Source organism: Grampus griseus (assembly GCF_964374135.1).
Source record: "Grampus griseus genome assembly, chromosome: 19".
NCBI lineage: Eukaryota > Metazoa > Chordata > Mammalia > Artiodactyla > Delphinidae > Grampus > Grampus griseus.
The window spans coordinates 44,435,088-44,459,615 of NC_139013.1; the positions used below are offsets into that span (position 1 = coordinate 44,435,088).

General features: G+C 51.3%; 1 protein-coding gene across 1 annotated transcript; it reads left to right on the forward strand.

Annotated features, from left to right (window-relative positions):
* Window positions 1-11,971: 11,971 nt before the first annotated feature.
* Window positions 11,972-15,404, forward strand: TLE7 (TLE family member 7; the record flags this gene model as incomplete). Its single annotated transcript, XM_082677063.1, has 9 exons — window positions 11,972-12,279; window positions 12,401-12,423; window positions 12,600-12,658; window positions 13,155-13,367; window positions 13,475-13,716; window positions 13,915-14,056; window positions 14,206-14,359; window positions 14,914-14,987; window positions 15,300-15,404. The coding sequence occupies 9 exons, from the start codon at window positions 11,972-11,974 to the stop codon at window positions 15,402-15,404; spliced, it is 1,320 nt and encodes a 439-aa protein (XP_082533189.1).
* Between the last annotated feature and the right edge of the window lie 9,124 nt (window positions 15,405-24,528).

A 24,528-nucleotide genomic window follows, 5' to 3' on the forward strand; every position in this document is an offset into this window, starting at 1 on the left:
CTTAAGGAAAAAATATGAGTAAATCTTTTTATTTTCATGCTATGGAGAAAAGCTTTCTAAGCATCAGATGAAAGCCAGAAACCAACCATGAGGGAAAATATTGATAAATTGACTTCAAAATGAAATATTTATGTTTTTGTTTTAAATAACCCCAAATAAGTTTAAAAGATAAAGCACAAAACGTGGAAATACCTTTGTAAAATTTGTGATATAAAAGTATCATACAAAGAGGTCTTAAATTATGAGAAAAATAAATGACAATAGCAAGCAGCTTTTAAGAAGATATAAAAATGACTAATAAAGGAAGATGTTCAGTCTCAGTAGTACTCTAAGGAGTAAAAATTTAAAACAAGCATACAGTCACACATAGGAAGCCCTCCAACCTCTCTCCCACTGACAAGACAAACACAGAGACCCTCTTATAGACACACAGTGTATCCCCACAGCGCCCCTTTCCCCATACCTGCTGCTGTGCTCTCTGTAGCTCAGGAGGCCCGTGTTGGCTGGGAATGCTGTCTTGCATACCTCAAAGGAGCCACTCCTGTCAGAAAGCTACTGATATGGTATAGGACCTCAGCAGAGTGTCCAGGGCCATTGTGTAAGTGACATTCCCCCCACCCCACCTGCATATGGGTGGAGGCAGATCCTGGAGCCCCCAGAACAGAGAGGAGGGAGCAGAGTCCCTCCCCCTGACCATCTGGCCCTGCTCCTGTGAGCAGCTCCAGACCATACAAAGAGACCCAGAAGTGCCCTGGGCCATGGGGTCCAAGTCCTTCATTTACTTATAAACTGAAGACCAGAGACGGATGGCACTGCCCGGTCACACAGCAAATCAGTGGCTGAGGTGGTCCATTACCCAGGCCAGAGGAGAGGTCAGAAGGCCATGGCTTACCCCAACCTTCCTAGATCATGAATCACCTCCAGATGGTCTCCAGATGTGACAGGGAAGATGGGGACTGGAAGTCCTGCTGTCCTGGCTCCCAGTGGGGTTTGGCAGTTTGTTTGCTGTGGCAGGACCAAGGCAGGGACTCTAGGAGGGCTGAGAACCACTGAGGACAGGACCAGATGTTCCAGATCTGCCACCAATGTCCTGTGTGACCTTGGCCTCTGGGTCTCAGGCTCTTTCTCAGTGCAGGGTGGGGGCTAGTCCCAGGGCTCAACACCCTTCTCACCCAGTCAGTCCCTGAGGGTCTTCTCCCTCTCTGTAGCTTTGTTACTGTCCACAGCAGGTCCTTCTGTTCAGATCCCAAGGATACGAGGGTGAAGAAGGAAGATACCTGCAAAGTCTCATGAAGTCACGTGGTCCCATGGCCCAGGATTCCTGACACCCTGTAGTCTTGATGTTCACTACTCCAGTCAAGAGCTGCCTGGATTCAGTGGAGGCCTTATGAGGAAGAACAAAGAGGAGCCGTGGCTCTGGATACCCTTTTCCCCTCACAAAGGCACCTCTTTTCTGAAAGGGAGCCATGAGCCTGGAAGGGTCAGGATTAAAGCAAGTTTCTCCCTCAGTCCAGGTCAGCATGTTCTGTCCCTGCAGCACAGGGCATCCTCCCACCCTGGCCTATCACCCTGGAAGGGGCCTCAGAGAACATCTGGTCGTGCCCTGTCCAGGTCAGGAGGGGAAACAGGCTCAGTGGAAAACGCGGCTGCTGCGGGGCCCTGGCAGGACCAGGAAGCCTGGTGAGAGAGGTCCAAACACAGCTGGGAGGGTCCGTGGGTGGGTGGAGACAGGGCTTGGGTGTCATGTGCGGGGACGAGAGACTCAGCACAGCTCTCCCTGGGCTGGCAGCCCTCTCCTGGTGATGGGTCTGGAAGTTCTGAGGAGAGGCACCTGGACGCTCTTCTGTCCTCTCTGCCTCTTAGGTCTCCATTCTCCCCAGACCACAGCCCCACCCTGTATGCTATCCTTTCTCCTGACAAGGAACTGAGGACACCCCTTCCCTTACACAGTCCATTCAATTCAGTTGAACATTTGCACGCCCTTCCACGGGCCGGGGTTTGCCAAGTCCCAGGGAACCTGAGATGGGGGAACCTCGGCCACATCTCCCCTCAGCGAGCTCCCCGCAGCCCCTTCCGCCTGCTCTCGGGCCCCATTCACACCACAGACCACGTGGTCTCAGCAAATCCAACACCTCACGTGGCTCCTGAGGCTTCCGCCTGGTCTGAGCCCCCTTTGCGGGGGCCCTGCGTTTTGCGCCTGCTCCTGGGCTGCCCGCGGCCTGACCGGCCCTCCGGCTCTGGCTTTCCCTCCCACCGCTCGCCAGCCCGTGAACGCGCAGGCAGAGCCTGGGAGGTTCCAGTGCTCCTGAAGCGTGGCCCCCACCTCCTCCCGGCCACTGAAATCCCACCCACGCTCAGCCGGAGCCAGCCTCCAAGAAGCCCTCCCGGAAGCGCAGCCGCACGCGCCTCTTCCGGCTGGTTTCCTCAGCCCGCCACGGTAAGGGATCGTCCTGCCACAGATTTGGCGCGTCTGTCAGCCGTGCGTGGCCCGGGCGCCCAGGGCCCATGTGCTCCAGGCGGGGACCCGAGGCCCTGGGTTCCACCCCCCACCCCCGCCCTGGGCCACAGGCGCGCGGCACTGGCAGACGGGTGGCGGCCTCTACCTGCCGCCTCCCTCCCCGCCGGCCTTGGGCGCACGCCTTCTCGCCCTGGGACCCCGTTTTGGCCTCGAGGTGAGACGGAGCGGGGAGGCCGGGCCTGCGCGTTCAGGGCCCTGAGGCCGGCGCTGTGGGCGTGAGAAGCCATTACGAGGCACTGGCCGCCAGCCTGGGCCCCCTGCTGCCCCTGACGGCCGGTCCGCTCACTGCAGGGCGGGAAGAAAACGACCGCGAGGCTGCCCGGGTCCCCTCGGCGCGGGCCGGCTCTCCCTGCTCTGATCCCGCGGAGTGTCGCGCGCGCGGAGTCCTGGGGCAGCCGGTTTGACCTCTCCGCGGAAAATCTCCTGTGGATCCGCGGGGTGGCGGGGGTGGATGGTGGTGGACACGGTCTTAGAGGCCCTGGAGGACTGCAGGGATCCCTGACCGCGCGGAGCCGGCCTGCGGCCGGGACCCCGTGCCCTGAAGGCCAGTCAGAAGAACGCACACAACGCATTGCAAACTTTTCTTAAAAGCAGCACAGCCTACTCCCCTCCCCCATCACCCATGAAATCTTGCTTAGAGGTCTATATTGTAAATGCACATATGTACAGCTGCTGCGAGGAGGGGGCAGTTGCCAGCGGGCCCCTGGGAGTGAAGGCCAGGGGCTTTGCTTAAACGTCCCTTGGGAGGTAAGAGGTCGATCCAGAATGGAAAGTGGAACGCAGGATTCAGAATGCAAGCGTTCGATAGCCAGGCCGCGGGCACGAGCTGGGTAGGAAGAACCGTACAAGATGGGGGAGGTGGGACCCGCCACCCTGCTTTCCTGGGAAGGGCTCCTGGGAAGGAGTGGTGAGTTGGAGGCTCCTCATGACAGGGAGGGAGGAAGAGAGAGGAAGCGCAGGAACCAGGGGAACAATGAGGAGTGTCCCGTATACCCGGAGAACTCTCCCCCTCCCCCTTCAGATTGAGCTCAGACAAAGGCCACCTACCCTTCGCTGGCCTCCCTGGTCTCCTCGGTTGGCATTGGGTCCCCTCTCTGGGTCCTCCGCCAGCTTTCTGCTCTCACCTCCGTCTAGTCTTTACCACTCTCTGCCTTCTCTACTTGGAGCTGCTGGTTTACCGGCTCGCCTTGTGGACCGCAAGGGCATTGGGGGTAGCGCATTGGGCCAGGCCGGAACTTGCTTGGGAATAATTTCTGAGCGGATGATGTCAGTGAATTAGTAAGGGAAGAAGTGTTTTTTTGCCTGTGTTTATATGGTTTATACATTTTCATTCACAACAGGCGCCCAGGTCAATTCTCCGGGGGCTCTAGTGAAGAAAGAGAAATTCTGGAGTGGGAGAGCAGTATCCTGAGCACAACCATCGAGTGCACTGGGCTGTGAGCACAAACGTCTTACGGTCAAGTTAGAATTGGGTTGCTCTCCGATTGCCCACCAGAGGGCGCGCAAGCCCCTGCCCATTTGACTATAGCTGGCCAGGGTCTCGGCAGGGGTACCTGCATGTGATTGGTTCTTCTCCTGAGAAAGCAAAGGTAAGAAAACCACCAGCTAAACTGTCTGGGGTTTGGTGGATAAAGAGGAAGAAGGAAAAAATGCTACTGGGACTTGCAAGGCCTCCAACTCATTGACACAATGTCTGTTTTTGTTTGTTTTTTAATTGTGGTAAAATACACATAACGTAAAATTTACCATTTTACCTGTTTTAAAGTGTACAACCCAGTGGCAGTACGTACATTCACAATGTTGGGCACCCATCACCGCTATCTAGGTTCAGAACTTTTTTATCACCCTAAGAGGAGCCCCATGCCCATTAAGCAGTTACTCCCCATACCCACTGCCTTCCACCCCCTGGAAACAACTCATCTGCTTTCTCTGTGGATTTGCCTGTTCTGGGTACTTCATGTAAATGGCCTCATACGATATGGAGCAGTTGTGTCTAGCTTTTTTCATAGCGTAATGTTTTCAAGGTTCATCCATGTGGTAGCATATATCTGTCCTCCATTTGTTTTTATTGGTGACTAACATTTCATTGTATAGATATACCACTTCTTGTTTATCCATCCATCCGTTGATGGACACTTGGGTTGTTTGCACCTGTTGGCTATTGTAATAATGCTGCTGTGAAATTGGTGTAGAAAAATCTGAGCCTCTATTTTCAGTTCTTTTAGGTATATACCTAGGAGTGGAATTGCTGGGTCGTACTGTAATTCTATGTTTAACTTTTTGAGGAGCTGCCAAACTGTTTTCCACAGTGGCTGCACCATTTTACATTTCTGTCAGCCATGTGTGAGGGTTCCAATTTCTCCACATCCTTACCAACATTTATTATTTTTTGTAGTTTTGTTGTTGTTACATCCATCCTAGTGGGTGTGAAGTGGTACCTCATTGCGGTTTTGGTTTATATTTTCCTAATGATTACTGATGTTGAGCATCTTCTCTTTTAACTGGTTTCTCAGACTTGCCCCCTCCTCCAATCTTTACACTGAAGAGTAGGCTGAGTCCTTATAAAACACAAGTCTGATCATGTCTCCCCTAGTTTAAAACCCCTCAGTGCCCTCCCACCCACTCTCCCTAGATACAGCACACATCCCTGCCCTCCCTGCCCCTAAAACACACACCCTCTGTGCTCCAGCCTTTAGAAAATTCTTCCGGTGCTAAAAGACACTTCTGCAAACCCTTGCACCTGCTGTTCCCTCTGCCTAGAACATCTTCCTGTGCTCTCCTCTGCCCTCCCCCACTAAGGCCTCCCATCCATCATGTCTCAGACCTCACTGGCTCCCCATAACCTTTCACGTCAGGGTTCTGTGCCCCTTCTCTGTGCTCCCCCATCACACCCTCCCTCCCTCATCATGGCACTTTCCCCTCTGATTTGTAATTGCCAGTTCAACTGTCAGTTTCAAAGGCTGAAACCCACAAGGGTCAAGATCAGGTCTGTAGGCTCAGCCTTGAATCCTCAGAGCCCAGCACAGCCTGGATCTCAGTAAAACACAGTGCAGACTGGTCACTTGGAGGGAAAGGTGATGGGCTCGTGGGTAGATGCGTAGATGTGTTTGATTGCCCACCTGGCCCCAGTCTGCTTCCTCTGCCTGGAAGTTCCTCCACCCTGGTTCAGACATTTTGGTCCTGCCACTTGGCCATATGCACCTGACTCTCATCCACGCACAGCCTGGGCTCAAGCCAGCGCCTTCATCCACAGACATGGTTGAGGGACAATAAGTCCATATTATCTTTCCACATCTGGGTTTTAAATTCCTTTCCATCTTAAATTCCCTCTTCTGTGCCCTGGACCTCAGCCATCCCCAGCACCTCAGGAATCTTCCTTTGTCACTTCTGTCCCTCCGTTCTCAGCCTCTGCAGTATCTCCCACCCACTTATCTCTACCTTCTGCCCTATTTCCTTCCCTACAAAACCCTCTGCTTCGGAGATTCCAACCTTAGCTTTGGAATTGGAATCACAGCAGGAGGTCTGAAAAATCCCCATGCCCAGGCTGCATCCCTACTAATTAAATGGGAAAGGGGGGCACACAGATACCTGCGCATGGGTACTTTTAAAGCACCCCGGTTACTTTAACTTGCGTCTTGAGTTTCAGAACCACTGTTCTCCTTGACCCTGTAACCCCTCAGGCTGCCCCATTTTTTCTTTTGTCCGAATGTCTCAGTTGAGTTCTCTGCACCCCGACTTCCATTCTTATCAGCAGCTAATTCAACTCTTAGCAATCTAGCGTCTGGCCTAAGAGTGCCCAGAAAGCACCCCTCCGGGCTGCTGCAGCCAGGTGGCCCCCTGTTCCTGTCATCCTCCTCTGTCTCCGTGCAGCCTGGTGGAGGGCTGTGTGGGGTTGTGAGGACCTGGCCTCAAACCCTAACTCCCGCCCTTCCTTGCTGTGCCATCCTGAGCAGGTTACTTAAACTTTCTGAGCCTTAGTTTGCTTCAGTGTAAACCTCCCTCCTGGGTCAGCTCTGAGAGTGGGCTGTGATAATGCAGAAAATGCATGTCCAGTGCCTGACAATGCTCTGGATTATGCTCCAGACCCTAGGCCCCTTCTACAAACCCTCTTCTCCATGGGCTGCCTCGCTGACCACTAGGTTCCTCCCACTGACCTCTCTCACCTCTCTCTTTTCTCTTCCTCAGTCTCCTAAGAATTGCTAACCCTGAATGAGCATTGACTTGAAGCCTGACAGCATCAAAGCCCTGTTAACCTCCAGGTCTGACCACAGCTTGAGGAGGAATCTAACCTCCGCATCTCCATTTTATAGATGAGAAAACTGAGGCACAGGCTGGCAAGCTGTCAAAACTCATGCTGCTTGGAAGTGACAGGCCTGAGTTTCAAATCATGACAGTTTGACAGAAGGGCCGGGCTCCTCGCCCCTGCACCCATTGCCTCCCATTGAGAGAGGCCCAGGCCTCGGTCCTGGACCCTCTGTGTTCCCTGCAACCCTTTCTAGATAGTGCCAAGTTCCTAAATTTCATAGATCTAGATGTGAAAGGTAAAATAGAGAAGCTGCTAGAAGACATAAAAGAGCACATCATCGTGACATTGGGGGCAGCAAATATATCCTAAATAGGATTCTAAAATAACGAACCTTAAAAGAAAAGATAAACTGGATTGAATTAAAATTGAGAACTTTTTTTGCTAAAAAAAAATAAATCGAGAACTTCTGCTCATCTAAAGACACCATTAAAAGGGTTAGAAAGCCACCCACAGAGTGGTAGAGACATACACAGTCTGCACAGCTGACAAAAGGTTCATATCCAGCATAGAGAAAGAGCTTCTATGATTCAACCCACTTTCCCACAGACTTCCTTGTAAACATCATATAGGCCTGGATTTGGATCCTGGCTTTTCCACCTGTTTAGTGAGATCTTGGACAAGTCTTTCTGAGTTTCTGACACCCTAAATTAATTCTCATATTTCTAAATTGGGGATCAAATCCATGCCGGTATCCCACATTGTTGTGTTTCCTATGGGAATCAAAAAAGAGAGAATGTTCCAAAAGTGGATCATGTATCAGATGGGGGGTTATGTGTATATATATCAAGACCACCGCCAACCCCTATCCCTCCTCTCAGATTGAAGCTCCCCAAGGACTTGGGCCAGGTGTTAGGCTGATCTCTGACACTGTGCACAGGACCTGGCACATTGCTCAGAGTATATGGGAGCACATATTTAATACATGAATGGGCAGGGAACAGCATTTCTGGATGAGGGAACAGCATGAGGGTGGAAATGTACAGTCAAGTACATTGGGGGTCAAGTTAGGGTATAATCACAGGAAAAGTGAGAACACGCTGGGCCTGGATGGGGATGGACCTTAAATACAGGCATTGTCTGGAGGGCCCTAGGCAGCCATTACAGTTTTGGGGACAAGGGCTGTGTACAGGAAGGGGGAGAGAGAAAGGGAGAGAGACAGAGAGCTTTAGAGATTGGAGGTCAGGGGTGGTAAAAGATTTCTTTCTAAGCAGCAGCCATTTCAGAACTTCTGCTTCAAAAGAAGGAAGCTGATGAGTGAGAAGAAACAGAAAAAGAGTGTGTTCAGTGGGAGGGGTGGCCAGTGGCCGGAGGTGAATGAGGGGAGCAGAGCAGGAGAGGATCTGGCCTCACCACCCCTTCCTCTCCTGCCAGAAAGGGACCACCAGACAGAGTGCTTCTCCAATGGGGTCCCCAGACCAGCAGCCCCAGTGTCGCCCTCACCGGGGAGATTGCCAGAGATACCAAGTCTCAGACCCCACCCCAGACCCACAGAAAAAGAATCTCTTGGGGGTGGGCCCAGCGCTCTGTTCTAACAAGCCCTCCAGGGAGTTCCGAGTGCTGCAGTGTAAGAATCACGATGAGGCCACCGCAGAGAAGAAAGTCTTCCCTGGTCTTCCCTTTCAGAGACACTGGTGAGAGATGAGAGATGACTGAGCCGGCCTCCCCAAGCAAAGGGGATTCACCTGGAGATGAGCATTTGAAACTGCTCTTGGGTGCAGCTCAACCCGCCTCTCCATCTTTGCACAAACACTGGCTCTTGTGGGGCGCCCAGAATCCAACCCAAAGACTCATCCCCTGAAAAATGTCTCACTCCCCCTGGCCTCCTGCTGTGAATTTACTTGGTACACCCCGTCTTATCCCAGGACTCAAGCGTTATCAGAACTGGCAGCCCCGCAAGTGGCTGTGCGGCGGGTGCTGGCTGAGGCCACGCCCGGTAATTGATGAGCCATTCAGGGCCCTGCACCTGACCCAGGTTCTGACCCAGGGCTTGATTATCAATTAGTGTAAAGTAGCAGCACTGCAGGGGAAGGGGCAGTACCTGGGTGTGGGAGGGGCGGACCGGGGCTGGAGGAAGGTCTTCCCAGCGCACTAGCTGGGCGCAGTTCTGACCTCCCATCTCCAGGGTCTGACCTGCCTTCAGAGGTGAGTTGCATGCTGCGGGGGACTGGTGAGTGCTCGTCTTGGCGGCAGGGTGGACCCCAGCCCTAGCATTTTGTGTTGAAGCTTGAGAAAGAAGGGTTGCCTGTATTCCCAGCTCTGAGGGTAGAGTGGAGAGGGGAATCGGTGATACTGACTCTTCCTTGTACACTTTCTAGAAAGCCTTGTCTTATTCTTAGGATGAAGTCCCCCTCACCCATGGAATCCTGGTTAAATGGCCTTCCTGTCTTTAAGGTTTACCCACACGTGAGCCTGGGCTGCTGCCCATCTCTCTTTGCCCATCCTCTTCACCCTGGGCTGGGAATGTGTGTCCTCCGCGCTTTCACCCTCCCCGGGGCCGAGGCAGCCCCGGGGTCCCAGTTCAAGGAGACTGCTGCGTGTCTGGACCAATTTGCTAAATTATTTAAACAAGTAACTAAGAATCATGAGGACCCCAAATTGTCAGTTGGGGGAAGATGACAAAGGACTTGGTTGAAGAAAAAGGCTCATGGCCCAACAATTTTAATTTAGGTTTAAATAGCCTCAGATATGCAAAAACTATCCCAAGTTCTGCAGTGACAAATCTTCCTCCCATTCCTCTTTCCTACTTGCCCATTTCTATTCCCAAGGGCAATGCCCTTCTTAATTTCTTATGTGCATACAAACATATGCAAAGATCGGTTCTAATTTCCATCTTTTTACAGCAAATCTGTGCATTATGTGCATTGAATCCACCCCTCCCCCATTAACTGACCTTGGGATTTTCCATGTCCAGATGTAAGTGTCCTTGTTCTTTTTAACAGTTGTGTCATATTCCACTTCATGCATATACTGTGACTTATCTCCCCAGGCCCTTCTTGTGGACTTTGGGTTTGTCATCTACTGTCGTAAGCGATGCTGTGATGCTTCAGTTTAGACATGGATTTTTATCTGAGGGCACCTTTAGGATACATGCCTGAAAGTGGAAGTGCTGGGTCAGAGAGTAACTGCATTGTCACTGTGGTGGATATTGCCTTCCTCCCTCTGATGGGGAAGTAGGAAGCAGACTGCTGAGAACCAGACAGGGCAGAATTTGAACCTCTTCTCCGTGCTTTCTAGCTATTTGCTCACCTGCTCAGAGCTTCAGTGTTTAAAACCTGTAAAATGTGGCCCACACAGCTGTGTGGATGAAATGGGACCAACTATGTAAAGTATTTGGTTCAGGGCCAAAGACACAGTGAGACCTCCAAGTGTCAGGAGGAGTGGAGTCTGGCCATATAGCTGCCCTCACATCTTGCCAAGGGCAGGCAGCCTGGGTACCCCCGGGTGTCTGAGAGCCAAGGATTGAGCCTGGTCTTCAAGGCATTGGTTCCAGTTGGAGGATCCTCTCCCCAGCCTTGCACATCGTCTTCTCCCTGGAGCTGCTAATACATCCTGAGAATGGAACACTGGGTCTCCTCAGGGCCTTCTGGGGATAGCTATTGGGCAGCCTGAAGGAAGGCATTTGGTCTGCCTTAAATCCTCAGAGCTCTGGTCCCTGGCACAACCTCCAAGTAAGCGCACTCTCTGCCATGTATTGAGTGTTTGCCACTGGCCTGATATAATTATGAGTGTTCTACACGCATGACTCCATTCAGTTCTCAGAATTATCCCCTAGGATGGGAAAGATTAAGTCACCACCAGCCAGACTCTTCATCATTCTACAGCCTCGCCCCATCCAAAGGGAACGTCTTGTTTGCAGGACCGCTGAGTTCTTCCACGTGTTCCCCTCTGGGGGGCACGTGGGGCAGGGTGGCAAGAGACACTGCGATGTGTGTGCAGTTTCCTGTTGCCCTCGTGTTTCTTTTTCTTTTTCTTTCTTAATAGCCATTCTAGGGGCTTCCCTGGTGGCACAGTGGTTAAGAATCCGCCTGCCAAGGCAGGGGACACGGGCTCGAGCTCTGGTCTGGGAAGATCCCACATGACATGGAGCAACTAAGCCCGCATGCCACAACTACTGAAGCCCACGTGCCTAGAGCTGTGCTCTGCAACAAGAGAAGCCGCTGCAGTGAGAAGCCTGTGCATCACAACGAAGGGTAGCCACTGCTCGCCACAACTAGAGAAAGCCCACGTGCAGCAACGAAGACCCAACGCAGCCGAAAATAAATAAATAAATTTATTTTTTAAAAAGTTAGCCATTCTTCTTTTTTTTTTTTTTTTTTTTTTGCGGTATGCGGGCCTCTCACTGTTGTGGCCTCTCCCGTTGCGGAGCGCAGGCTCCGGACGCGCAGGCTCAATGGCCATGGCTCACGGGGCAGCCGCTCCGCGACATGTGGGATCTTCCCAGACCGGGGCACGAACCCGTGTCCCCTGCATCGGCAGGCGGACTCTCAACCACTGCGCCACCAGGGAAGCCCTCTTCTTTTTTTTTTTAATATTTATTTATTTGGTTGCATGGGGTCTTAGTTGCAGCAGGCAGTTGTGGCACGTGGTCTCCTTAGTTGTGGTATGTGAACTCTTAGTTGTGGCATGCATGTGGGATCTAGTTCCCTGACCAGGGATCGAACCCGGGCCCCCTGCATTGGGAGCTTGGAGTCTTAGCCACTACACCACCAGGGAAGTCCTACCTCTTGTTTATTTTACCTGTGGCGGGGGTTGGGGGTGAGCCCTCATTTGAAAAGTATACAGTCAGATTAAAGGGTGAATTTGATTTTAGAGGATGGGAAATGCAGTCTGTGTGTCTAGAAGGAAAAACATAACTTACCTGGTACTAACGTCTCAAAACGTGCGTGTGAAATTTTACCCTCAACACCATTGCTGCCAACATGTAGTATCACAAGTTAGTTGGTGACCAGTCTTTTGAATCCTCTCCCCCAGAGGAGTGTTCTCTGAGCCTTCTCAGTAGACCTGGAACATTGTGTCTGCGTGTCAGCATCTTTTCTCTCTCTTGCTACAGGGCATCGGGACGAATTGGAAACCCAGGATCTGGGTGACGGGCTCATTCCTCTAAGCCCTCGAACCTGGTAGCTCAGGTACTTCGTCGATCAAAGACCATGAGTGAAGAGAAGGAAGAGGCCTCGTTCAGTATACTCACAATTTATGATGAACCAGAGAAGAGGAGGAATGTGCCCGAGAGCCCCGGCATTTCCTCCCAGCACGAGCACCATGCACAGTCCCAGCTGGGCGAAGCGTGTGGTCCCCCCGAGCAGCTCCCACGCTACCCGAGGCAGCATGACCTGGCTTATCAGGAGATGAGCTGTGTGAGTCCACAGCAGTGGGCCCCCCAGGCCCTGGACAGATCTGAGCTGCAGGCCACTCAGCTCTCCGAGGCAGAATCAGAAGAAGCAGAGCCTGGCCTCAGGTAGGTCTCACCTGAACAAGACTGGTGGGGGGAGCGAACTGTCTCGGGGAGAGGGATCCTGACACAGAGCTCTCCATCCATCTCATGCCCTGACTCCCCCTCTCTCCTCTGTGTGTCACAGCTCCCCACCAGGATCCGAGGTCGGTAAGTCCCAGCTGGGACGGTGCGGGCAGGCAGGATGTAGCCCATGGCTGGGCATTGGATGGGAGACCTGGAACGAGCTCCTGGGTGGAGAGAGCAGTCTTCTCCCTGGATCCCGTGACGCTGTTGCTGCCAGACCTCCTCTCTCTGAGTGGTTGGCCGCTGGTGTCTCCCTGCAGGTCAGCCTTGTCCTTCACCTCGTCCCAGTGAAGAAGTCTTGTCATTCCTCAGAGCAATTGTAAGTGTCTTTTTTTTTTTTTTTTTTAAACATGGCATCTTTCCCTTCCTGTTACCCCTGGAACAAGAAGCTCGTAGGAAGAAGGTGAGGGCATGCAGTGTGTCCACATCCTCACTCTCTCTCCCATAGGTGGTGGGTGCACTGGACTTCCTGCTTCTTTGGACCCAAGCTACCCTCCTCCCATCACCAGTGTGTAGGGCCTCAGCTGACAGGGTCACTTTTAGAGCTACATCCTAGGAGACTCTGAGCCAGGCTCTGCTCTCATTGCTTATACTCAGAAGTGTCTCAAAATGTGGCCTGTTTATGAGGGAGGCCATCCTGGGCTAGTGCAGAAGGATGTCAGTGGTCTGGGGACCCCAGCTGAGGACACAGTCCTGCCTGAGGGTCAGAGAGGAGCTGTTGGATGCAGGGTCAGGAATCGAGTCAGAGGACAGGGAAGGCTGTCCCCCATGGATGAGGGCAGGTCAAGGCTGTGACCCTTTCATGGGCACCCCAGCCTCCCGTTCCAGATGAAGTGGTGGTCAGGCAGATGACCCCACATAAGTCCTGGAAGGTTGGCAAACTCCGCCATGGAAAGAAAGTCCACTCCCTGGCCATCAGCAGCTCTACTCACCACGTGTACACGTGCGGCCATGGCTACATCAGGGTGTGGGATGAGAGTGCCCTGCATGCCTGGGACCACGCCCCCCAGGCCCAGCTGAACTTACAGGTGAGGGGTCATGCAGAAGGCTCAGGGAGCCTAGATGTGACCTGTGTCCTAATACTTGGAGCCCATGCTTCCAGGAGATGATTTGAGAATGTCACCCATTCCTACAGGACCGTCAGAACTGTGTCCTCACCTGCAAGCTGTCCCCCGATGAGCAAAGCCTGATCACGGGGGGTCTGTCCCAGACCCTGACTCTCTGGGACCTGGCGCCCACCCCTCGCATCAGGGCACAGCTGGCCTCCACAGGCCCCATGTGCTATTCCCTGGCTGTCTCCTCCAACGCCCAGATCTGCTTGGCTTGTTTCAAAGGATTTGTTGAGATTTGGGATTTGCAGAACCAAATCTTGATCAGGTATGACCTGGGGGAGGGCTGGACGGTGAGGCCTTGGGGAAGCCTGGGCCTCTTTTCCGACCTCACTCTCTCCTCTGCAGTAGGACTAGGTGAGTCGGTGTGGAGGACGCATTTGGGCTACGTATCTAGGGGCTTCCTGGGCCCGAAACTTCTGAGGGTCCAAGCAGTGCATGAACCTCTGAGTTGTTTTCCCGCCAGGAAGCACGAAGTCCCCATGTACGGGTCCCGATGTGTGGACATCACGGGCAATAAGTTCTGGACGGGAGGTGAAGACACCAGACTGTATTCCTGGGACCTGAGGAACTACCAGAGGCTGCAGCAACACGATTTACAGCATGAGGTGCCCGGACAGCTGCGGCTGTGCTGAGTGCAGTCCCCCTGGGGACTGGGAGTCGGTGCCCGCAGGAGCAGAGTCCGAGTTTGAAGAGGTGGCCACGAATGATGGCGCTGGCAGCTTTGTGCGCTGACCCCAAACCTCCTTCCAAACAGATCCTCAGCATTGCCCATGACCCCAGTGAGGAGTGGCTGTTAGTGGGCCTGAGAATGAGTGACATCGTAATCCTGCACACACACCGGAGGGAGAAGTTTAAGGCTGTCCTGCAGAAATATGTCTACCACCACAATCTCAAGTTTTCCTCCTGTGGTGAGTGAGCAGGCAGGGGACACCTCTGGGTGCCCTGTCACCTGACAAGGCATCTACTCACCTGTAGAGTCTGGGCCCAGCCTTATTTCAGGCTCTTAATTCCCCCCTCTCCAGCCCCAGCACTGGCCGGGCCAAGGTCCAGGGCCACCTTCCCACTGCCCTCGCCTCTGCTTCCTCCTGTCACCGGTGTTTCTCCCCTGCCAGCCTGGCTACCCTTCCTCCCTTCTTTTTCTGCTCACCCCCTCTCCTTTTCTGGCTCTGTCTGTAATGGTAGCTTCCTATGTGGAACCACAGCCCAAAGACATCGGCAGACGGAAGATGCTCGAAGCCCCATGTGGCTGTCCAGTTGTTCATTGCCCCTCACCACAATCCCGGGAGTGGCAGGAGGAAGCGGGCAGATGAGGCAATGGTTTGGGTCATGTCTCTGAGTTGTATAGATGGGGAAACTGAGGCAGAGAAGGAGTGATCCTTTCCCTGGTCTAGTCGGGAGCAGAGAGCTGGGACTGGAAGGCAGGCTTGGCCTCTGGCCCCTCCATCTGTCTTTCCTTCGCCAGGGAGCTATTTTGTGTCCACACTGGATGAGTCGATCCGCTGCATAGCTGCACCTTCTCTACAAAGATTGTTTCAGGTACTGGATGGAGGCGTGTGCAAACCCAGGCAGCTGGAGCTTCCAGCCCCAGCTCCCAGTTGGTCGGGCCCCAGAAATAGTGCTGGAAAGTACCTCTGAGATGGCAAACAGGGCCATTGAGTACATTGAGGGAACAAGGACTCAAGGTCCTAGGAACTCCTGGGCTCCACCTTGAGCCCTGAACCTGGCCCGGTCTCCAGACTGGGCCTCAGGTCTACACGGAGCCCTGAAACAGACCTGCGTGAAGTGTGCATCTCCGGCCCCAGTCTGGCCCCTGCATATCATTCCTCTGTGGCCTCTCTTTCCCTCCAGGTAGAGGAGTCTACAGACATCCTATGTTGTGATGTGTCTTCCGACAACCAGTACCTGGTCACGGGCTCCAAGAACAGTGCCACTGTTTACCAGCTCTTGTATTGAAACTTGCAAGCCACGGTCCTGCTGGTGAAGACCCAAAGAAGACCAGCGTGCTCGGAGGGTGACCTCGGGGTGCCAGGCAACTCTAACACCTCCCACAGCCCCACCTTCTCCTCCCTGGCTGGTCATCTGTCCATTCCCCTCCCACCCAGCACACACCTGGCCTGTTCTCCAGGTTTTTATTATGTAACTTAGGGATTTTTTCCTTTGTTATTTTTTCTACCACTGATTTCTTTATTTTGTAATTGATAAAATGGAAAAGCAAAAACCAAAATGGCTTGGATACCCGGTCAGTTCTTTCAAACAACAAACTCATCGTGATGGGTTGCTTATGCCCCCTTTCAGCAAATTCCAGGTTGGGGAAGGAATTTTAGACCAGACTTAGTTTCGTTTATAACTTTTCTGGAATTCTTGGACTCTTAAGAAAGCTCAAGAAGCAACGTATGTCCATGTACAAACTTTCAGATTGTATCAGCGTGTTGGTAGACCAACAACACCCAACTCTTGACGCAGGTTAAGACTCCAGTCACTGGTCTAACCATATCCCAGGAAGAGCTGTCCTTTTAACTACCTACTTCGTGAAACCTCGCTTTATCTGAGGCTTTCAAAGTCCCGATCCTAATTCTGGCATTTTGTGCCCGTCAAAAGCTGCCTGTCTCTGTTTCCGGGCAACTTCCTCACGTTGGTGGGTGTGATATTTTGTCTGGCCTTTGCCAGGCTGAAAAAGCCCCAGCTCCCTGAACCAAGCCATATAGGCCTGCTTTCTGGTCTTTTCCATCCTCCCGCCTCTTTGCTTGGTGTTGGCATGGCTGAGACAGCTAGCTGTCCACTAACGTTTGTCGCTTAGAGTTCACCGGAAGAGGCACAAAGCCAGGGACAAAATGTACCATCTTTTGCATTGAGATATTATTGGGTCCTAGTTCTTGCTGATGGATCATGAATGAAGAATGTGTCTCCTTTCTGGGCCAATGCTAAAGGAGTGGGGTGTCCCCTCCAGGCTCTCTGTCCCCTTAGACCACCTCCAGGCAAGCGATGTGAAGGCCCGAGGGGATTGCAAAACAATGAGATGGAAGCATCCCGTGTCCACAAATCACACGTGGAGAAAAGCTTCCCCCTTTGGGTTATTTCATGGGAGAGAAACTTGTATTCGAATTGTTATACATGTTGGAGCCTATTTGTTACTATAGCCCTGGAAATAGCAAACTTTTACTTAAAGGGCCAGATAGTAAATATTTTAGGCTTTGCCCTGTGGTCTTCGTCCCAATTACTCAACTCTGCTGCTGTAGCATGAAAGCTGCTATAGGCAACAGATAAGTGAATGCAACTGTGTGCCAATAAAACTTTATTTATGAAAACAAGCAGTGGGCCAGATTTGGTCTGCTGACTGTAGTTTGCTGACTCCTGTAGCCAGCGTGTCTCTAAATGATATATTTATTTAGCATCCATTGAAAAATATAATACAGACGGTAGAGTCCAACAGTAGGTCTATCCTACTGGGCTATAGTAACAAATAGACTCCCAGTGTCTCTATAACAAGTGTCCATCGATGGATGAATGGATAAACAAAATGTGATATTGTTATATATATAAAATATATATAATGGAATATTATTCAGCCTTTGAAAGGAAGGAAATTCTGACACTTGCTACAACATGGATGAAATTTGAAGACATGCTAAGTGAAATAAGTCAGACACAAAAGGATAATACTGTATTCCACTCATATGAGGTACTTAAGAGAGGTCATACACAGAGACAGGCAGTAGAATGGTGGTTACAAGGGGCTGAGGGGAGGGGGAAATGGAAGATTAATGGGTACAGAGTCTTAGTTTTGCAAGATGAACAAAGTTCTGGAGATGGATGGTGGTGATGGTTGCACAACAGTGTGGATGTGCTTAATGTCACTGACCTGTATACTTTAAAATGGTTAAGATGATAAATTTTATGTTATGTGTATTTTACACACTTTTTTTTTTAAATGTAGGGAATTATAAAGATCAAATTCACAATGGTGGTAAACTATGGAGACAGAGGTAGAGAAATTGGATCATAAAAGGATATAAAGGGAGCTTCAACTCTATCTGCAATGTTTATTTCTTCAAAAATAAGGCTTGTCAAAAATGAGTGCTTCGGGGCTTCCCTGGTGGCGCAGTGGTTGAGAGTCCGCCTGCCGATGCAGGGGACACGGGTTCGTGCCCCGGTCCGGGAGGATCCCACATGCCGCGGAGCGGCTAGGCCCGTGAGCCATGGCTGCTGAGCCTGTGCTCCCGAACGGGAGAGGCCACAGCAGTGAGAGGCTCGCGTACCGCAAAAAATAAAAAATAAAAATAAAAAAATTTAAAAAATGAATGCTTCGAAAGAAACCATCAACAAAGTGAAAAGAAAGCCCGCAGAAGGGGAGAAAACATTTGCAAAAATATTTCTGGCAAGGGATTTATATCCAAAAGGTGTAAAGAAGTCTTATAACTCAACAATAAAAGACAAGTAAACCAATTTTTAAAAGGGCAGAGGATTTGAATAGACATTTCTATAAAGAAGGTATACAGGGCTTCCCTGGTGGCGCAGTGGTTGAGAGTCCGCCTGCCAATGCAGGGCACACGAGTTCGTGCCCCGGTCCGGGAAGATCCCACATGCTGCGGAGCGGCTGGGCCCGTGAGCCATGGCTGCTGAGCCTGCGCGTCCGGAGCCTGTGCTCCACAACGGATGAGGCCACAACAGTGAGAGGCCCGCGTACCGCAAAAAAAAAAAAAAAAAAAAAAAAAAGAAGGTATACAAATGGCAATAAGCACAGGAAAGGATGTTCAACATCATGAGGGAAATGCAAACCAAACCCTCAGTGAGATGTCACTTCACATGTGCTAGGATGGCTAGAATAAAAAGGACAGACAATAACAAGTGTTGCTGAGGACATGGAGAAATTGGAACCCCCATACCTTGCTGGTGGGATTGTAAAACACATCGCAGCCACTTTGAAAAACAGTTTGGTAGCTTTTCAAAGTGCTAAACATAGAGTTACCATGTGACCCAGCAATTCGATTCCTAGATATATACCCAAGAGAATTGGAAACAAATGTAAGTTGGGAGGGTAATAACTGGAAATGATAAAGTAAAACAACTGTAAATTTTTTTTTTTCTGGAAAGAAGGCAAAACTCCAAATTAATAGTAGTCTTGATAAATCAAGTAGTGTTGTAATTTCAAGATTAATTACTAAAAGAATATGAAACAAAGGTACAGCTTCCAAACTAATAGAGGAAAAATACTGGAATAATAGAGTTTAATAATATATAATAATATAAGTTTAATAAATTTTATTATTTATATTTATAATTGACACTTTTATTATTAACTCATTATTAATAGTATATTGTTTAATTTGATATTAATGTAGTATAAATAAAATTATATAATAACAAAGAAACACAAAACCTGACCAAATACTGAGCCATAAATTTCAGAGTATTTAATTCTTACAGAATATATTCTACGACCATGATGCAATTAAGATAGAAATAAATAATAGAAAACTAGAAATTTCCCTATTTTGGAAATTAAGAAATATATTTCTAAATAATTAGTAGAGGCTAAATCACAAAGTAACTGGAAGCTATTGTAAACTGAATAATCATAAACTGAAGGATTCAGCTAAAGCTATAGTTAGAGCTTGGCCATTCCCGGCTCATCAATGTCGCCCCACCTTGCTTTCCGGGGCCACGTAGGGGACCGGCACTGACAGCCGGTCTTGAAAGCTGGGTCTGGACTGGAGCGAGGTTACAGTCTCCGGAGACAGCCGAAAAAGAACGTGGAGACACGGCCTTGCTTCGAGTAGAGGAAGCTGGGGAAAAAGGAGATCGGAAGTGTTCTCGGAGACCGAGATTTTTCACGGATGTTGCGAGAGGAGTTGAACCACTCAGCAGCGCAGTGTCCATTTCCTCGCAGTCGCGCCGATGCCGCACGTTTTCACATTTACGGGTTTTTATCTTATTATTATGGTAGAGGGGACAATGATCGTCCCTCGTGGCCGTGGCTTGCGGTTGAATGGGCTCTGTGTGGACCTAAGCATTTACTTATGTCCTCTGGCAGCACGTGGAATTCCCTTTACATGCTGGGCCCCGCGGGGCCTCTGTAAACACCATCCCAGAATGCAGATTATTTTCTGTGAATGGCAGCAAAACGCTCGAACTCAAGACCTTCAGATTATGAGACTGACGCGCTTCCCACTGCACCAAGAAGGCAAATATAGAAAAAGTCTTCCTTATCAATAAAGGGAAAGTGCCTGCAGCCCATTCCTCTGGCCAAGCCGCCTCCCAAGTGTCAGCGTCTCCCGGCAGAAATCCGGCAGGTCCCCGGACACGTGGGGAAGGAGGATCGCTCTTCGGCGAGAGGCGCCGTCTTGCGGTGGGAGGGTGGACCGCGCCTGCCGGGAGCGCAGCGGGTCCCGGGGAGGACGTGGGCTCGTGCAGCAGCTCGTGCCGGGGGACGGGATTGGGAAGGGGCGCGGCCGGTGGGGTTCTGCTGGGTGAACAGGAGGAGGCGGGGCAGAACACGCTAGGGCCAGGCGAGGGCGCAGGCGCCGAGGGAACCCGGAAGGCACGCGCCTGGCTTCGGCGCGAGGCCGGGCAGCGGGGACGCGAAGCGCACGGAGGAGGCGGCGCGAGCGGCTGTCTGAGACGAGGGCGTCCGCCCAGACGGCCACCGTCGCTTGAGCGCGCGGTGCGTGAGCTCAGACTCGTATTGCTGACAAACGGCGGGTGGACGAAGGCTGGAGGGGGCGACAGCGGCTGCAGGTGGGCATCGAGGGTGCCCCTGAATGGTGGGAAGGGCCCTGGGGCGCGGGCAGGTGGGGAGAGGAGGAGGAGAGAGGAGGGAGGGGCGCAGAGCAGTTGGGGGCGTGAACTTGCCAGGCCCTGGTCCGGGATTGGGCGTAGAGGTGAGGTAGGAGAAGGGAGAGAAGATTCCAGAAGACTCTTGAATGTGAATTCCGTTGGAAAACGGAGGGAGAAACTATGGTTGTCTTGGACTTGCTATCTTAGTCGTTTATTCAACCTTGTGGTTCTGTTTGTTTCCTTATTACATATAGGGCCTCGCATTTTGAAGGGCAGAGGAGTAGCAGCAAGGTTTTAGATCTTTTCATAAGAATGCAGGGTGGATGGATGAATGGATGAATGGACAGATGAGCAGAACATATAACTATCTCTAAGAAAGCATTCCTTCCTTACTTCTTCAGGGGAATTTCTGTTGCTGATGCCCGGAAGGGATGACTACAAACGAATCAGTACCCGCTCCCATGTGTCCAACGATTATTATGGGGTAGGATTACTACCTTGGACTGGGCAGCTTATTCTTTTTGTGGAATTCTTGTGGAAGTCTGGTTTCCACCGGGGAAACAATGTATTTTCATATCTGGTGGGTCTAGCCCCTTTTCCCCACTTGCCCCTTTCAGGGGTTTGGTGCTCAGTTGGACACCGGTTTCAGGTCATCTCTTGGACAGCTGTTCACACTGATTCCCCCTTCCTGTTCTGATTTCCTAGGGCACTTAGTGATAGTATTGCATCCTGTGGTCAATTGTTCCCTGTATGTCAGTTCTGTCTCCTCTCTTGACTCAGTGCTCTGTGACTCACAGGCAGGATCTGAGCCACCCCTGGAAACACCATTTTCAGAAGCATGCTCGGGAGGTTCTGGACCCCACCCCCAAGCCACTCTCTGCTGACACCTCCTGCCTAGACTCAGTGCTGGAGGGGGCTTGTGCAGTGAGCAAAGAGCACTGCACGGGGTCAGGGCTTGGCATCTCTTCTCTCTCAGCCACTACCCAGCCTTGACCTTGTGGCTTCCCCTCCCGGTCATCCTGGGGTGGTACAAATTCTGCCCTGAGAACTGGAGGAAGAAACTGGCTGCAGGGCAGACAGCTCCCCCAAAGGGACAGGTTCTCAGGGGCTGTGAGAGCTGTGTCGCCAGAGCTCCCTCCTACCACCCCCGCCACCTTGAGAAGCTGCAGAGCAAAGGACACGGTTTGTTCCAGGAGTCTCTGTAAACACACTTTTCAAGGTGTCCCAGTCTTGAGTGGCTCCTCAGTGCCTTTGGGGAAATATTCGGCCGATAAGGCTACCCCTTAGCCTCTCAGCCGGATGAGTCAGGCCATGCGCTGACCTGCAGACCCACCCAGGGCCTTCCTGCCTCCCAGCCTCTGCTGCTGCCTTCCTGCCACCTACCCATGCCTCCTAATCTGATGTCAGTCACCCCCAAAGTCCCTCTGGCCTGGGCTCCCCTTGCACAGCTGCCCAGAACTAGCAGAGAATGTTTCCCTCTCCATCACTTCCTTGCACCTCTACTCTTCCCCTGAGATGATTTCTTTTTCTTTGGGGCAGAGGTTGGTTTGGAATTTTCTGGATCCTCTGCAGCAGGTACACAAGAACTAGTTTTAGCTTATTGATTGATTACCATAGAGATTTCTCTGTAGACAGGCCTACAAAGGACCAGAAGATCTGAGGGTTCAGGCTTGGGATTGAGTGACTGCAGGAGATGTGATCAAGGCCAGGTAGGGGAGGACCTGTGGAAGAGGCAGGTGCAGCAGGGGAGGGCGCTTTGTAAGGAGTCGGACATTGGTGGCTGGGCAGTGAGGGGCTGAGGGGAAGGGCAGGCACCAGGGAACATGCGGCGAGGCCCTGGCCCTGTTTTCCCTCTTTCCCCGGGAATTTTGTACCATCATCTTCAGTCCTGAAATCCTTTCCTCTTCACACTTAACTCAGATGTGATGCCCATGAGTCCCACCCTCCATTCTTTAGTTGGCGTCTGGTCCTCCCCTGCCTCCCCGTCCCATTCCAGCTCTCTGCTCACCACAGATTGTGTCTGAGACACCCAACACATCATAACCTCCATGTGGATAGGCAGGGTCACCTTCTCAGACTCTGTCCCCACGCACCCATCCCAGCGCCTCATATATGAAAAGCCATCTCTATCCGGGTGTTTCTTGAGCCAGTGATTTCAAGGATGCAGTGAGAGGAAAAACTACTTTGTGTATGCTAGACCCCTGATATGACTTCATCAACAGAGTCCTGGGGGGTTCTGCAGAGGGACACTAATAAAGAAGGAGAAACCCTCAGGGAGGTACAGGGTCAGGAAATCCATCATGCAGAGTGAAGCTGCCCAGGGTCTCAGGATAGGGATGCCTGCAGTTTTCCAGTATTTCCTCCAGGGGGCAGCCTTGCCTTGCCTCTAAACTCCTGAATGCCTTGCAGGTGGTTGCAAAGACTCCTGCTTAGAGGACCTGGACTCTGTTCTCAGCTTTGACACTGACTGGCTGTGATCTTGAGAAAGTCTCTTCCTTTTCTGGGTTTGTTTCTCCTTTATGAAACGACAGGGTCAATCCCTTCCTGCCCATTCTAGGATCCAGCATCACGTAACTTCACCCTGGGCTATGGCCATGCAGCGTAGAGAGTGGGACTTAGTGCTGCGCTTTCTACCTCTCATAATGTCATTAGAATCCAAGGTCTTGGAAATAAGGATGCATGGCTGCTGGAGTGACATGCCTCTGTTCACCCCAGGTCTGCCTTGATTGGTTGTCTTAACCTCTCTGTTCCCATAAAATGGTGATCATACCTGAATTTACCTCACTGGGCTGCTGGAAGATTGGAGGGAGATACCATTCTAGAGTTTGCAGAATACACCTAGCTTGGGAAGGCAGCTATGGTGACAGGTACTCATCACTGATGGTTTGACCACTCTCAGCTGGAGGACTCCCCTGGTCTTGCTGAGCCTTCCCTATTCACCGCCTGGTGTGGCGGGTTCAGCTGTTCGCTAGGACCCTGTTAGGGTGTAGGAGCACCCCTGGGGCTGCCAGATCCCTGTCCTGTCTGTTGTATTCCCCTGGTTCCCAAACCCGGCTGCGCATTGGAATAACTGAGAGACTCTTGCTAATCATCCATAGAAAAGGATTTATTTATAGTGTGAAGTTTATCACACTTAGAAATTAAATTCATTCATACTTACAGAGGTGGTAGGAGTTAAACTAAGAAGGTGATTCTGTAAATGATTCTATAGGTGGAAACAGTTTAGGCAGTGGTCTTTATAATGGTCAAACAGTTTTTTTAAACTCCAAGCCTCAGATTATTGTCTGCATATACCCCTTGGGCAAAAGGAAGTTCGTACTTGGGGGGAGCACAGATTGTATCTTCTCTAAGTAGGTCTAAGTGGAACCGTAGGTGGAAGGGTGGCGCAGAAGGTCCTCCTAGATAAGACAGCGGTCTTCCCTAAGACAGTGGTCTTCCCGGTGCGGCGGGCATCTTCGTCTCCATGTGATCATGGAAATCGTGGAAATGACAGGTGACCTGTGACATCGAGCTCTCTAGAAGAGAAGGGTTTCTTGCATCTGTTGGTGGGGCCCCGATGAACCAGCCAGGAGGCAGGCACTGCACTGGAGGGCTCAGGTGACCCCTGGGAATGGTTGTCAGGGCTTCCATTACGGGCCGGGCTCCCAGAAAAGGAAGAGTCTTAAGGCCCCATAGGTTGGCTTATTATTGATACTGGGAGCAAGATTTCACCTGTTTTTGGTGGCTGGGCCAGAGGAACTCTGGTAGTTGAGAGTGTCTTCCAGGAAGTTTCTGGTGGACTGCTTACTTCTTGGAGCTATTTTGTGGGGCACAGTTTGTTGATATTAAAGTTCATATGGAAAATAAACCTGCTAGGATATCCAGGGAAACACTGAAACAAAAGAGCAGGGCAGGGGCTGGAGGTGGTAGGTAGCTACCAGACATTAAAACAAACTGTAGAAGCATCTGTAATTAGGACAGAGTGGCCTTGGCACATGAATAGACAGACCAATGGAACAGAACAGAACATGCAGAAATAGACCTAAGTACAAATGGAAATTTAGTATATGACAAAGATGGGATCTCCAATCTCAGAGGCAGTGATAGACTTTTTTTTTTTTTTTTTCGCGGTACGCGGGTCTCTCGCTCTTGTGGCCTCTCCCATTGCGGAGCACAGGCTCCAGACGCGCAGGCTCAGCGGCCATGGCTCACAGGCCCAGCCACTCCGCGGCATGTGGGATCCTCCCCGAACCGGGGCATGAACCCATGTTCCCCTGCATCAGCAGGCGGACTCTCAACCACTGCGCCACCAGGGAAGCCCTAG